Source organism: Ranitomeya imitator, chromosome 6 (assembly GCF_032444005.1).
Source record: "Ranitomeya imitator isolate aRanImi1 chromosome 6, aRanImi1.pri, whole genome shotgun sequence".
NCBI lineage: Eukaryota > Metazoa > Chordata > Amphibia > Anura > Dendrobatidae > Ranitomeya > Ranitomeya imitator.
In genome coordinates this window covers 239560699-239576832 of record NC_091287.1, presented here as the reverse complement: position 1 = coordinate 239576832, position 16134 = coordinate 239560699, and the positions used below count along the sequence as shown (strand labels likewise).

Here is a 16134-nt window from a genome sequence, read left to right as displayed (position 1 = left end):
CAATCTGCATTCAAACAAAATTTGACAGGTGCATAAGTATGGGCACCCTTATCATTTTCTTGTTTTAAATACTCCTACCTACTTTTTACTGACATACTAAAGCACTTTTTTGGGGTTTTCTAACCTCACTGAGCTTTGAACTTCATAGCCAGGTGTATGCAATCATGAGAAAATCTACTTAACGTGGCCACTTGCAAGTTGTTCTCCTGTTTGAATCTCCTCTGAAGAGTGGCATCATGGGCTCCTTAAAACAACTGTCTAATGATCTGAAAACAAAGATTATTCAACATAGTTGTTCAGGGGAAGGATACAAAATGCTGTCTCAGAGATTTAACCTGTCAATTTCCACTGTGAGGAACATAGTAAGGAAATGGAAGAACACAGGTACAGTTCTTGTTAAGGCCAGAAGTGGCAGGCCTAGAAAAACATCAGAAAGGCAGAGAAGAAGAAAGGTGAGATCAGTCAAGGACAATCCTCAGACCACCTCCAGAGAGCTGCAGCATCAACTTGCTGCAGATGGTGTCACTGTGCATCGGTCAACTATACAACGCACTTTGCACAAGGAGAAGCTGTATGGGAGAGTGATGCGATAGAAGCTGTTTCTGCAAGCACGCCACAAACAGAGTAGGCTGAGGTATGCAAAAGCACATTTGGAGAAGCCAATTTCTTTTTGGAAGAAGGTCCTGTGGACTGATGAAACCAAGATTGAGTTGTTTGGTCATACAAAAAGGCGTTTTGCATGGCGGCCAGAAAACACAGCATTCCAAGAAAAACACTTGCTACGCACAGTAAAATTTGGTGGAGATTCCATCATGATTTGGGGCTGTGTGGCCAATGCCGGCACCGGGAATCTTGTTAAAGTTGAGGGATGCATGGATTCCTCTCAGTATCAGCAGATTCTTGACAATAATGTTCATGAATCAGTGACAAAGTTGAAGTTATGCAGGGGATGGATCTTTCAGCAAGACAAAGATCCAAAACACCGCTCCAAATCTACTCAGGCATTCATGCAGAGGAACAATTACACTGTTCTGGAATGGCCATCCCAGTCCCCAGACCTGAATATCATTGAACATCTGTGGGATCATTTGAAGAGGGCTGTCCATGCTCGGCGACCATCAAACTTAACTGAACTGGAATTGTTTTGTAAAGAGGAATGGTCAAAAATACCTTCATCCAGGATCCAGTAACTCATTAAAAGCTACAGGAAGCGACTAGAGGCTGTTATTTTTGCAAAAGGAGGATCTACTAAATATTAATGTCACTTTTCTGGTGGGGTCCCATAGTTATGCACCTGTCAAATTTTGTTTGAATGCAGATTGCACATTTTCTGTTAGTACAATAAACCTCATTTCAAGGCAGAAACATTACTGTGTCCAACAGTTATTAGATATATGAAACTGAAATAGCTGTTGCAAAAAAAACTATTTTTGATAAAACATTAAGCTTAAGAGGGGTGCCCAAACTTTTTCATATAACTGTATATACATACAACAAATATGTGGATGGGTTATTGGAATACTGTACCACAGTGTTACTTGATCATTCTCACTTTCCATGGCAATATTATTTAAACTCTATGTCAATATTTTTTCTCTGTATGTGATATAATTATAGTTCCGCAAGGTTGCATTATGGAAGTATTATTTGAACTGCCAAAAATATCAACAGCAGGAACAATAAAAAGAAGAATTAAGAAATAAAGCATAGTAGACAAAAGTAATGGTTTTCTTAAACAGAAAAAAAACACAGAATTAAATTTACAAGACAATAAAACTAGTGTACAGCATATAGTTCGCCACAAAACTGCAACATAATACCTCCTCCACATGAGGCAGAACACTCCGAGCGAATAATGGCCCATGTAAAGTTGTGCTTTGGAGTCAACCTCCTCTCATTCTCATGTCTGGGCATTGAGAATTCCCACATTATTCCAGGGTTTTTACCTTGCAGTAGAATCTAGAAAGAGAAGATTCTGCATATTAGTCTATTGGTTTCATGGTACATGGTATGCATGCAATTTGAAAATTGTAAGTTAATCTAAGTAAATACCAGTGGTACACCACATCCTGCCTAAAGCTGCTGGGAGTGACATCCAGCACTATTTTATTCCAACCAAATCTAATTTCCTATATCAGATGTAATTAATTGCACGACGGGAAAGCCATTGCCAAGAATGATATCTCAACATTTTTAAGATGAGATAAAAATGAAAAATCAAGTAAAGAGTACTGAGGAGAAAAAAAATGTAATAAGTGTCACTCAGAGAAAAACTGCAATGATATGGACAAAAACAAAAATAAACCTTTCTTTATATGATTTATATAAAATACACATGCTATAATTGCTTTCATTAGCTGTTTACAAATCTTAATGCATATTAGAAAGACGTAAGACTCCATTGACCTCTGGGAAAGAAGTACCAGTTCAGTCATTTGCTCTCCTTGCTAAAATTATCAATACACAATAAAGTCCATAATATATGGCTGCTGGGTGGTTCATTAAAGAGAGCTTTTACCACTTATTGCTACGGCTGTGACCGCAGACGCGGCCGAGCCGACACGCCTCCATGTCGCCTGACCGTGAAGACATGGGGGAGTGTTCCAAGTAGGAATGCAATGTGGCCCACTGGACCACATAGAGTAACCTAGACCTACCAAGACTAGTAAAAGAAAGAGAACAGAAAAAAACGAACAAATGTCCAAATAAATTAAATAGATTTATTAGAAATGAATATACCAAATGGTAGAAGGGAAGGAAAACCAAAGAGAAGGCACAACTCCAAGAAGACGGGGGCAAAAATATATATATATATACATATAATCATATTGTAATCATCAGTACATAATATAAAAATCTGTTCAAAAAAAGCCCTACAGCACTGAAAATTATTGAATACGAAAAATTGCACAAAATATTGCACAAAAAATAAGAAAACCAAAATCACAATTTATCATATATGGCCATGCACTTTTTAAAAAAAGGGGGAGGAGAGAAAAATAGCCCAGACTACTAAATTATGTATGTGTAATTTATACTCACTTAAAGTGTAACTAGTGCTTGATACATGCCATAAAATATATATATATATATACAATAGTATGCTGGCATAAGGTGCAACTAGTGCTAAGAATGTGCAGTCACATGACCTGGAGTACTAAGTAACCTATGTGTAATTTTTTCTGACTTAAAGTGCAATTAGTGCTTAATGTCTGCCATGTGAAGGTACTTATAGACATCAGCGTGGGCCACACATAAATATTATATGATCACTGTTTTGAAAGAAATATTTAGGCCAGGAGCATATGTTACCTGTAGTGCTGCCGTCTCTTGGATGTGCCACTCCCCGACGCGCGTTTCGGCGTCAGCCTTCGTCAGGGGGTGGCATCATCCAGCAGAGAAGAGGTATATATAGGAGGAGCACACGAATGAACGGAGGGCGCGGGCGTAGTGACGCGCACCGCCGTTGGAACTCACCATGGCAACCACCGCCGCCAGCCCATGTGAGCCCCGACGCCGCGTACACATGACGCAGCACCGAGGGACATGGAGCCGGAAAGCGATGATGCCAGGGAACCAACAACTGTGTGCGTACCGCCCCGCCCAACACCATTGGATGAGATGGGACATGTGACCAACAGGTCCTAGAAAGCAAAGGAAGAAAATGAACGAAAAGGTCCTGGAGGTACTATATCTAAACGGGCACCATATAAATCCATATACAAGATAACTAATAGTACAAGAAGTGAATGATAATGAAAACAAGAGGGATGAAAAAAATGTAATGAAGAGATGTAAATAAGAATAAATGAAATAAAATAAAATAAAATAAAAAAGGAAGAGAAAAAACTAAAAACTAACAGATGAAAAACTGAGTGATTGTAAAATATGTATACAAGTGAAACAACTATGACTGCAACTATCATACAATCATAGCTAGATAAATGACCAAAAAAAGGAACAAAGGAGAGTAAGTGATAAACATATGTAATAATGGTATAAGTGAAAGTGTAAATAAAGTGAATAAAAATGAAGATTACAATATGTGATAATAATAAAGTGTATGTACGTAAAATGATATAATATGTGTGAGGGTAGTGATATAAGAGAAAATAATAATAAAAAGAGATAATAATAGTGAAAAAATAATAATAAAAAAATAAAAAAATAAAAAAAGAATTATAAATAAACATATGATACATAATAATAAAAAAATAATAAATAATAATGAATATTAAATGATCAAAAAATAATAAAAAAAATAAATAAAAAAAAATAAAAATATATAAAAATAGATGGAAAAATAAATTGGATAGTCTATATGATCTTCTTCCTTTTCTTTTTTGTCATGAGGAGGAAATCGCCGACTGTCTTCTCCAATAGTGGTGAAGGTATACTGATGGACTAATATGACCATAATCTCCGATGACGACAAACTGCTCTGTGTGCCGGACCTTTTCCAAATGGAATTACAGGTAAGTGGTAATTATAACGTGGCTGAAACAATAAAGAAATACCGTAAGTATACAGCTATAGTAAATCCCACAGGAACATACCTGTAAAAAAGGGGGAAGAGGAATAGGAAAGGGGGAAGGGAGGGGGAAAGGAAAGGGTGAAAAGTGATAAAAAATCAGAGTCATAATGGGTGTGTAGAATATATACACCCAAAAGCGCTACCTAAAACCAGTTAAAAAACCTAAAATTAAAGTTTATTAATAATGACATATCTAATAAAAAATATATTACAATATACGTAAAACTCTGCATAGAATGACACAGTGGACAGGATATCGTAAACAAATAGATAAATAAATAAACAAATAAATATTTGCTTATAAAAATGGAACAAAGCTAATATTTTCATTTAGACCATGGGGTTGTATAGTATTAAGTGACCATATCCATCTGGATTCCATCTGCGCCAGTTTCTGACTGACATTACCACCGCGCATAGATGGATTGATTTTGTCAATACCTCTAAATTTTAAGCCAGATGGGTCACAATTATGGACCTGCCTAAAATGTTTTGGGATGGTTTTAAGGGTCCCTGGGTCAATTTCATTATTTTGTGCAGCAACGATGCCATTAATATGTTCTCGTACCCTCACCTTAAATTGGCGAGTGGTGAGGCCAACATAAATTTTTGGGCAAGGGCACGTGGCAAAGTATATCACCGCCTTTGTTTCACAGTTGATAAAATGTTTAATGGTATACTGTTTCGCCCCTGAAGAGTCACTGAATATATCAGTTTTTTCCATATTGGGGCATGCCTTACAATGGCCACATTGGAAAGATCCTTTTCTTGGTTTAGTCTGAGAGAGGAAAGTTTTCGGACTACTCTCGTAGTGTCTTCTCACCAATGTATCTCTAATATTTCTAGATCGACGGAAAGTAATATTAGGTTGCTCATTGAGGTATTTAGAGAGTGTTTCATCTACGAGTAAAATTGGCCACGCCTTTTCCAATGCTTGTCTCATTTTTTGATTCTCTGAGTGATAGTCAGTGATGAAGCGAACATTCATGGTATTAGATGATTTTGGAATCGAGTAAAGGAGATTATTTCTAGATGAATGTTTGGCTCTGTTGTAAGCTCTTTTAATGCTACGATGGCTGTAGCCACGATCCAAGAATCTAAATTTCAATTCTTGTGCCCGAATTTCAAAGTCCTTGTCCGTAGAGCATAAATGTCTGAGTCTTAAAAATTGACCCACCGGGATCGATTTGATTAGAGATTTGGGATGGGCAGATGAAGCATGTAATAATGAGTTGGTAGAGGTCTCTTTCCGAAATATGTCGGTTTGCAGAATGTTATCACCGTCCCGTTTTACCAGTACATCCAAGAATTCAATTTGAGATTTATGATGGTGATATGTCAACTTGATGTTCAAATTATTATCATTGAGGTGAGAAATGAATGAATCCAGTGATTCAATGTTACCTTGCCAGATGAAAAAAATGTCATCAATATACCGTGTCCAAAATAGGACACGGCACATATATTGATGACTATCTGACATAAACAGGTCCCTCTCCCACAGCCCCAGGAATAAATTTGCATACGCGGGCGCATATGATGCGCCCATTGCGGTGCCCTGGAGCTGTAGGTAGAGGGACTCCTTGAAAATAAAGAAATTATGTGTCAGACTGAATTCTAAAATTTCAACAATGAAATCGTTCATGGTGGCAGGGTAGTCAGATGTGGTAAGAAACCATTTCGTTGCGCATATACCGTCTGTGTGTTTTATACTGGTATAGAGAGATTCGACGTCACAAGTGACTAGAATCGTATCATCTTCGATGTGTAAACCATCGATTTTTTTCAAAAAATCCCCCGTATCACGTGTGAAAGAAGGTAAACATTCCACAAGAGGTTGGAGTTTGTAATCAATGAATTTGCCCACATTTTCTACATAATTGCGATTGCCGGAGACAATTGGTCTACCGGGGGGTAATTTAGGATCTTTATGTACTTTTGGAAGTAGGTACAGAGTGGGTATACATGGTTCTTTAATGACAAGAGCTTGCCGAAGTTCCATAGATATAGTACCTTCACTATTAGCCTTATGTAGAATGGAGTTTAACTCAGATGTAAATGAAGATAGTGGATTAAAAGTCAATTTTTTATAACAGGTTTTGTTTCTTAGCTGTCTAAAAACTTCTGCTTCATACATAGTAGAAGGCCAGATGACAATATTGCCCCCTTTGTCTGCCTGTTTTATTACCACCCCAGGTAGATTACTCAATTTTTTAAGACTTTCACGTTCTTCAAAATTTAGGTTCCCATTAGCAATATAACGGGGAATCTTTTTGAATTCCTCACTGACAATTTTGACGAACAAATCGATGTTTGAACAAGTAATAAAGGAGGGAAATTTCTTTGAGCGTGGTGCGATGCATGGTGGTATCTTACCTCCTTCTGGTAAAGAATTCTCTTGTGCCAATTCGTTTAGGGCCTGTAGTGCCGTTTGTTCCGAGTCTGTAGGAAATAATTCATAAGTAGCCTCATCATGGAAATACTTTTTAAACATAAGGGATCTTGCAAAAATATGCAGGTCCTTAATTGCAGAGAATGGATCAAATTGAGAGTCAGGACAAAATGAAAGACCTTTGTGTAATACATTAAGATCAATTTGGGTCAAAGGATGAGTACTGAGGTTAATTACCTTTAAACGGTTGTCATCTGGGTAGTCAAAATTTCGTCTATAGGGCGTATTGCGCAAATGTCTTTTGCGTTTGGGCATGTCCTTATATGATGTCGATGATGAAGCTGAGGCATCGGAATATTCACTCAACGACGGAGTAGATGATATGGATGTGATCCGAGTACGGGGAGGATCAAGAGTAGACGGTCGTTTCCATCTATATACTCTATTCATTTGGACATCTTTCTGATCCCGAGATAGTTTACTGGCATGATTGTCCTGAATTTCTTTTACCCAAATGTCCAACTCTTTATCCATGGTCAGATTAATTGATTGAAAATCATCTGCTGATAATTGGGTTTTTGCTAAAGTATACGTATTCTCCAATTGTTGGTCAATGGACTGGATACTCTTAGTATTTAAATTAATTAGTAGTTCCATGAATTTTTTAGACGTATTGTTACAGACGTCCTCCCAACATTTTATAAATTCATCATCTTCTATAGGGAACGAAGGTATCACTTTGACCCTTAAACCCCTAGGAATTAGGTCTTTTGTGATATAATTCTGTAAAAAAGCTTTGTTCCACCACAAACGCGTACGTTTGTGTAGCAATTTTTTGATAGAAATATTAAAATCAGTGGATCCTAGGCCACCAGGGCCATTGGAATCCGACCCACCACTACCAAATAGTTGATTAATGCGGCCCAGCCAGGATTGTTCCTTGGCTTTGAAGTCCATAGCCAGAGAGAAAAACACCTGTGCAAAACACAGCAAATAGGATTAGGATAAAAACTCAAGGCAAGGGATATAAAAATTCGTGATATTCTTAATAAACATAAAGTAAGCAATTTGTGTAAATAAGATGTTATATATATCCCATAATGGACGAAATAACGGACAAATCGGAAGAAGATATATGCAAAAGAAAGAGAACAGAAAAAACCGAACAAATGTCCAAATAAATTAAATAGATTTATTAGAAATGAATATACCAAATGGTAGAAGGGAAGGAAAACCAAAGAGAAGGCACAACTCCAAGAAGACGGGGGCAAAAATATATATATATATACATATAATCATATTGTAATCATCAGTACATAATATAAAAATCTGTTCAAAAAAAGCCCTACAGCACTGAAAATTATTGAATACGAAAAATTGCACAAAATATTGCACAAAAAATAAGAAAACTAAAATCACAATTTATCATATATGGCCATATCATTTTACGTACATACACTTTATTATTATTATCACATATTGTAATCTTCATTTTTATTCACTTTATTTACACTTTCACTTATACCATTATTACATATGTTTATCACTTACTCTCCTTTGTTCCTTTTTTTGGTCATTTATCTAGCTATGATTGTATGATAGTTGCAGTCATAGTTTTTTCACTTGTATACATATTTTACAATCACTCAGTTTTTCATCTGTTAGTTTTTAGTTTTTTCTCTTCCTTTTTTATTTTATTTTATTTTATTTCATTTATTCTTATTTACATTTCTTCGTTACATTTTTTTCATCCCTCTTGTTTTCATTATCATTCACTTCTTGTACTATTAGTTATCTTGTATATGGATTTATATGGTGCCCGTTTAGATATAGTACCTCCAGGACCTTTTCGTTCATTTTCTTCCTTTGCTTTCTAGGACCTGTTGGTCACATGTCCCATCTCATCCAATGGTGTTGGGCGGGGCGGTACGCACACAGTTGTTGGTTCCCTGGCGTCATCGCTTTCCGGCTCCATGTCCCTCGGTGCTGCGTCATGTGTACGCGGCGTCATGTGTACGCGGCGTCGGGGCTCACATGGGCTGGCGGCGGTGGTTGCCATGGTGAGTTCCAACGGCGGTGCGCGTCACTACGCCCGCGCCCTCCGTTCATTGGTGTGCTCCTCCTATATATACCTCTTCTCTGCTGGATGATGCCACCCCCTGACGAAGGCTGACGCCGAAACGCGCGTCGGGGAGTGGCACATCCAAGAGACGGCAGCACTACAGGTAACATATGCTCCTGGCCTAAATATTTCTTTCAAAACAGTGATCATATAATATTTATGTGTGGCCCACGCTGATGTCTATAAGTACCTTCACATGGCAGACATTAAGCACTAATTGCACTTTAAGTCAGAAAAAATTACACATAGGTTACTTAGTACTCCAGGTCATGTGACTGCACATTCTTAGCACTAGTTGCACCTTATGCCAGCATACTATTGTATATATATATATATTTTATGGCATGTATCAAGCACTAGTTACACTTTAAGTGAGTATAAATTACACATACATAATTTAGTAGTCTGGGCTATTTTCTCTCCTCCCCCTTTTTTTAAAAAGTGCATGGCCATATATGATAAATTGTGATTTTGGTTTTCTTATTTTTTGTGCAATATTTTGTGCAATTTTTCGTATTCAATAATTTTCAGTGCTGTAGGGCTTTTTTTGAACAGATTTTTATATTATGTACTGATGATTACAATATGATTATATGTATATATATATATATATATATATATATTTTTGCCCCCGTCTTCTTGGAGTTGTGCCTTCTCTTTGGTTTTCCTTCCCTTCTACCATTTGGTATATTCATTTCTAATAAATCTATTTAATTTATTTGGACATTTGTTCGGTTTTTTCTGTTCTCTTTCTTTTGCATATATCTTCTTCCGATTTGTCCGTTATTTCGTCCATTATGGGATATATATAACATCTTATTTACACAAATTGCTTACTTTATGTTTATTAAGAATATCACGAATTTTTATATCCCTTGCCTTGAGTTTTTATTCTAATCCTATTTGCTGTGTTTTGCACAGGTGTTTTTCTCTCTGGCTATGGACTTCAAAGCCAAGGAACAATCCTGGCTGGGCCGCATTAATCAACTATTTGGTAGTGGTGGGTCGGATTCCAATGGCCCTGGTGGCCTAGGATCCACTGATTTTAATATTTCTATCAAAAAATTGCTACACAAACGTACGCGTTTGTGGTGGAACAAAGCTTTTTTACAGAATTATATCACAAAAGACCTAATTCCTAGGGGTTTAAGGGTCAAAGTGATACCTTCGTTCCCTATAGAAGATGATGAATTTATAAAATGTTGGGAGGACGTCTGTAACAATACGTCTAAAAAATTCATGGAACTACTAATTAATTTAAATACTAAGAGTATCCAGTCCATTGACCAACAATTGGAGAATACGTATACTTTAGCAAAAACCCAATTATCAGCAGATGATTTTCAATCAATTAATCTGACCATGGATAAAGAGTTGGACATTTGGGTAAAAGAAATTCAGGACAATCATGCCAGTAAACTATCTCGGGATCAGAAAGATGTCCAAATGAATAGAGTATATAGATGGAAACGACCATCTACTCTTGATCCTCCCCGTACTCGGATCACATCCATATCATCTACTCCGTCGTTGAGTGAATACTCCGATGCCTCAGCTTCATCATCGACATCATATAAGGACATGCCCAAACGCAAAAGACATTTGCGCAATACGCCCTATAGATGAAATTTTGACTACCCAGATGACAACCGTTTAAAGGTAATTAACCTCAGTACTCATCCTTTGACCCAAATTGATCTTAATGTATTACACAAAGGTATTTCATTTTGTCCTGACTCTCAATTTGATCCATTCTCTGCAAATAAGGACCTGCATATTTTTGCAAGATCCCTTATGTTTAAAAAGTATTTCCATGATGAGGCTACTTATGAATTATTTCCTACAGACTCGGAACAAACGGCACTACAGGCCCTAAACGAATTGGCACAAGAGAATTCTTTACCAGAAGGAGGTAAGATACCACCATGCATCGCACCACGCTCAAAGAAATTTCCCTCCTTTATTACTTGTTCAAACATCGATTTGTTCGTCAAAATTGTCAGTGAGGAATTCAAAAAGATTCCCCGTTATATTGCTAATGGGAACCTAAATTTTGAAGAACGTGAAAGTCTTAAAAAATTGAGTAATCTACCTGGGGTGGTAATAAAACAGGCAGACAAAGGGGGCAATATTGTCATCTGGCCTTCTACTATGTATGAAGCAGAAGTTTTTAGACAGCTAAGAAACAAAACCTGTTATAAAAAATTGACTTTTAATCCACTATCTTCATTTACATCTGAGTTAAACTCCATTCTACATAAGGCTAATAGTGAAGGTACTATATCTATGGAACTTCGGCAAGCTCTTGTCATTAAAGAACCATGTATACCCACTCTGTACCTACTTCCAAAAGTACATAAAGATCCTAAATTACCCCCCGGTAGACCAATTGTCTCCGGCAATCGCAATTATGTAGAAAATGTGGGCAAATTCATTGATTACAAACTCCAACCTCTTGTGGAATGTTTACCTTCTTTCACATGTGATACGGGGGATTTTTTGAAAAAAATCGATGGTTTACACATCGAAGATGATACGATTCTAGTCACTTGTGACGTCGAATCTCTCTATACCAGTATAAAACACACAGACGGTATATGCGCAACGAAATGGTTTCTTACCACATCTGACTACCCTGCCACCATGAACGATTTCATTGTTGAAATTTTAGAATTCAGTCTGACACATAATTTCTTTATTTTCAAGGAGTCCCTCTACCTACAGCTCCAGGGCACCGCAATGGGCGCATCATATGCGCCCGCGTATGCAAATTTATTCCTGGGGCTGTGGGAGAGGGACCTGTTTATGTCAGATAGTCATCAATATATGTGCCGTGTCCTATTTTGGACACGGTATATTGATGACATTTTTTTCATCTGGCAAGGTAACATTGAATCACTGGATTCATTCATTTCTCACCTCAATGATAATAATTTGAACATCAAGTTGACATATCACCATCATAAATCTCAAATTGAATTCTTGGATGTACTGGTAAAACGGGACGGTGATAACATTCTGCAAACCGACATATTTCGGAAAGAGACCTCTACCAACTCATTATTACATGCTTCATCTGCCCATCCCAAATCTCTAATCAAATCGATCCCGGTGGGTCAATTTTTAAGACTCAGACGTTTATGCTCTACGGACAAGGACTTTGAAATTCGGGCACAAGAATTGAAATTTAGATTCTTGGATCGTGGCTACAGCCATCGTAGCATAAAAAGAGCTTACAACAGAGCCAAACATTCATCTAGAAATAATCTCCTTTACTCGATTCCAAAATCATCTAATACCATGAATGTTCGCTTCATCACTGACTATCACTCAGAGAATCAAAAAATGAGACAAGCATTGGAAAAGGCGTGGCCAATTTTACTCGTAGATGAAACACTCTCTAAATACCTCAATGAGCAACCTAATATTACTTTCCGTCGATCTAGAAATATTAGAGATACATTGGTGAGAAGCCACTACGAGAGTAGTCCGAAAACTTTCCTCTCTCAGACTAAACCAAGAAAAGGATCTTTCCAATGTGGCCATTGTAAGGCATGCCCCAATATGGAAAAAACTGATATATTCAGTGACTCTTCAGGGGCGAAACAGTATACCATTAAACATTTTTTCAACTGTGAAACAAAGGCGGTGATATACTTTGCCACGTGCCCTTGCCCAAAAATTTATGTTGGCCTCACCACTCGCCAATTTAAGGTGAGGGTACGAGAACATATTAATGGCATCGTTGCTGCACAAAATAATGAAATTGACCCAGGGACCCTTAAAACCATCCCAAAACATTTTAGGCAGGTCCATAATTGTGACCCATCTGGCTTAAAATTTAGAGGTATTGACAAAATCAATCCATCTATGCGCGGTGGTAATGTCAGTCAGAAACTGGCGCAGATGGAATCCAGATGGATATGGTCACTTAATACTATACAACCCCATGGTCTAAATGAAAATATTAGCTTTGTTCCATTTTTATAAGCAAATATTTATTTGTTTATTTATTTATCTATTTGTTTACGATATCCTGTCCACTGTGTCATTCTATGCAGAGTTTTACGTATATTGTAATATATTTTTTATTAGATATGTCATTATTAATAAACTTTAATTTTAGGTTTTTTAACTGGTTTTAGGTAGCGCTTTTGGGTGTATATATTCTACACACCCATTATGACTCTGATTTTTTATCACTTTTCACCCTTTCCTTTCCCCCTCCCTTCCCCCTTTCCTATTCCTCTTCCCCCTTTTTTACAGGTATGTTCCTGTGGGATTTACTATAGCTGTATACTTACGGTATTTCTTTATTGTTTCAGCCACGTTATAATTACCACTTACCTGTAATTCCATTTGGAAAAGGTCCGGCACACAGAGCAGTTTGTCGTCATCGGAGATTATGGTCATATTAGTCCATCAGTATACCTTCACCACTATTGGAGAAGACAGTCGGCGATTTCCTCCTCATGACGAAAAAGAAAAGGAAGAAGATCATATAGACTATCCAATTTATTTTTCCATCTATTTTTATATATTTTTTTTTTTATTATTTTTTGATCATTTAATATTCATTATTATTTATTATTTTTTTATTATTATGTATCATATGTTTATTTATAATTCTTTTTTATTTTTTTATTTTTTTATTATTATTTTTTCACTATTATTATCTCTTTTTATTATTATTTTCTCTTATATCACTACCCTCACACATATTATATCATTTTACGTACATACACTTTATTATTATTATCACATATTGTAATCTTCATTTTTATTCACTTTATTTACACTTTCACTTATACCATTATTACATATGTTTATCACTTACTCTCCTTTGTTCCTTTTTTTGGTCATTTATCTAGCTATGATTGTATGATAGTTGCAGTCATAGTTTTTTCACTTGTATACATATTTTACAATCACTCAGTTTTTCATCTGTTAGTTTTTAGTTTTTTCTCTTCCTTTTTTATTTTATTTTATTTTATTTTATTTCATTTATTCTTATTTACATTTCTTCATTACATTTTTTTCATCCCTCTTGTTTTCATTATCATTCACTTCTTGTACTATTAGTTATCTTGTATATGGATTTATATGGTGCCCGTTTAGATATAGTACCTCCAGGACCTTTTCGTTCATTTTCTTCCTTTGCTTTCTAGGACCTGTTGGTCACATGTCCCATCTCATCCAATGGTGTTGGGCGGGGCGGTACGCACACAGTTGTTGGTTCCCTGGCGTCATCGCTTTCCGGCTCCATGTCCCTCGGTGCTGCGTCATGTGTACGCGGCGTCGGGGCTCACATGGGCTGGCGGCGGTGGTTGCCATGGTGAGTTCCAACGGCGGTGCGCGTCACTACGCCCACGCCCTCCGTTCATTGGTGTGCTCCTCCTATATATACCTCTTCTCTGCTGGATGATGCCACCCCCTGACGAAGGCTGACGCCGAAATGCGCGTCGGGGAGTGGCACATCCAAGAGACGGCAGCACTACAGGTAACATATGCTCCTGGCCTAAATATTTCTTTCAAAACAGTGATCATATAATATTTATGTGTGGCCCACGCTGATGTCTATAAGTACCTTCACATGGCAGACATTAAGCACTAATTGCACTTTAAGTCAGAAAAAATTACACATAGGTTACTTAGTACTCCAGGTCATGTGACTGCACATTCTTAGCACTAGTTGCACCTTATGCCAGCATACTATTGTATATATATATATATATTTTATGGCATGTATCAAGCACTAGTTACACTTTAAGTGAGTATAAATTACACATACATAATTTAGTAGTCTGGGCTATTTTTCTCTCCTCCCCCTTTTTTTAAAAAGTGCATGGCCATATATGATAAATTGTGATTTTGGTTTTCTTATTTTTTGTGCAATATTTTGTGCAATTTTTCGTATTCAATAATTTTCAGTACTGTAGGGCTTTTTTTGAACAGATTTTTATATTATGTACTGATGATTACAATATGATTATATGTATATATATACAGTGGGGCAAAAAAGTATTTAGTCAGTCAGCAATAGTGCAAGTTCCACCACTTAAAAAGATAAGAGGCGTCTGTAATTTACATCATAGGTAGACCTCAACTATGGGAGACAAACTGAGAAAAAAAAATCCAGAAAATCACATTGTCTGTTTTTTTATCATTTTTTTTGCATATTATGGTGGAAAATAAGTATTTGGTCAGAAACAAACAATCAAGATTTCTGGCTCTCACAGACCTGTAACTTCTTCTTTAAGAGTCTCCTCTTTCCTCCACTCATTACCTGTAGTAATGGCACCTGTTTAAACTTGTTATCAGTATAAAAAGACACCTGTGCACACCCTCAAACAGTCTGACTCCAAACTCCACTATGGTGAAGACCAAAGAGCTGTCAAAGGACGCCAGAAACAAAATTGTAGCCCTGCACCAGGCTGGGAAGACTGAATCTGCAATAGCCAACCATCTTGGAGTGAAGAAATCAACAGTGGGAGCAATAATTAGAAAATGGAAGACATACAAGACGACTGATAATCTCCCTCGATCTGGGGCTCCACGCAAAATCCCACCCCGTGGGGTCAGAATGATCACAAGAACGGTGAGCAAAAATCCCAGAACCACGCGGGGGGACCTAGTGAATGAACTGCAGAGAGCTGGGACCAATGTAACAAGGCCTACCATAAGTAACACACTACGCCACCATGGACTCAGATCCTGCAGTGCCAGACGTGTCCCACTGCTTAAGCCAGTACATGTCCGGGCCCGTCTGAAGTTTACTAGAGAGCATTTGGATGATCCAGAGGAGTTTTGGGAGAATGTCCTATGGTCTGATGAAACCAAACTGGAACTGTTTGGTAGAAACACAACTTGTCATGTTTGGAGGAAAAAGAATACTGAGTTGCATCCATCAAACACCATACCTACTGGAAAGCATGGTGGTGGAAACATCATGCTTTGGGGCTGTTTCTCTGCAAAGGGGCCAGGACGACTGATCCGGGTACATGAAAGAATGAATCTGGCCATGTATCATGAGATTTTGAGTGCAAACCTCCTTCCATCAGCAAGGGCATTGAAGATGAAACGTGG

At 37.3% G+C, this 16134-nt stretch overlaps 1 protein-coding gene across 1 annotated transcript in view; it reads right to left on the bottom strand.

Moving 5' to 3' along the window:
* Positions 1 to 16134, bottom strand: part of ADAMTS16 (ADAM metallopeptidase with thrombospondin type 1 motif 16) — a 325150-nt gene that overhangs the window by 84432 nt on the left and 224584 nt on the right. The window contains exon 17 of the mRNA XM_069730514.1: positions 1821 to 1959. Within this exon, the coding sequence (XP_069586615.1) occupies positions 1821 to 1959 (139 nt within the window). The remainder of the gene's footprint in view (positions 1 to 1820; positions 1960 to 16134) is intronic.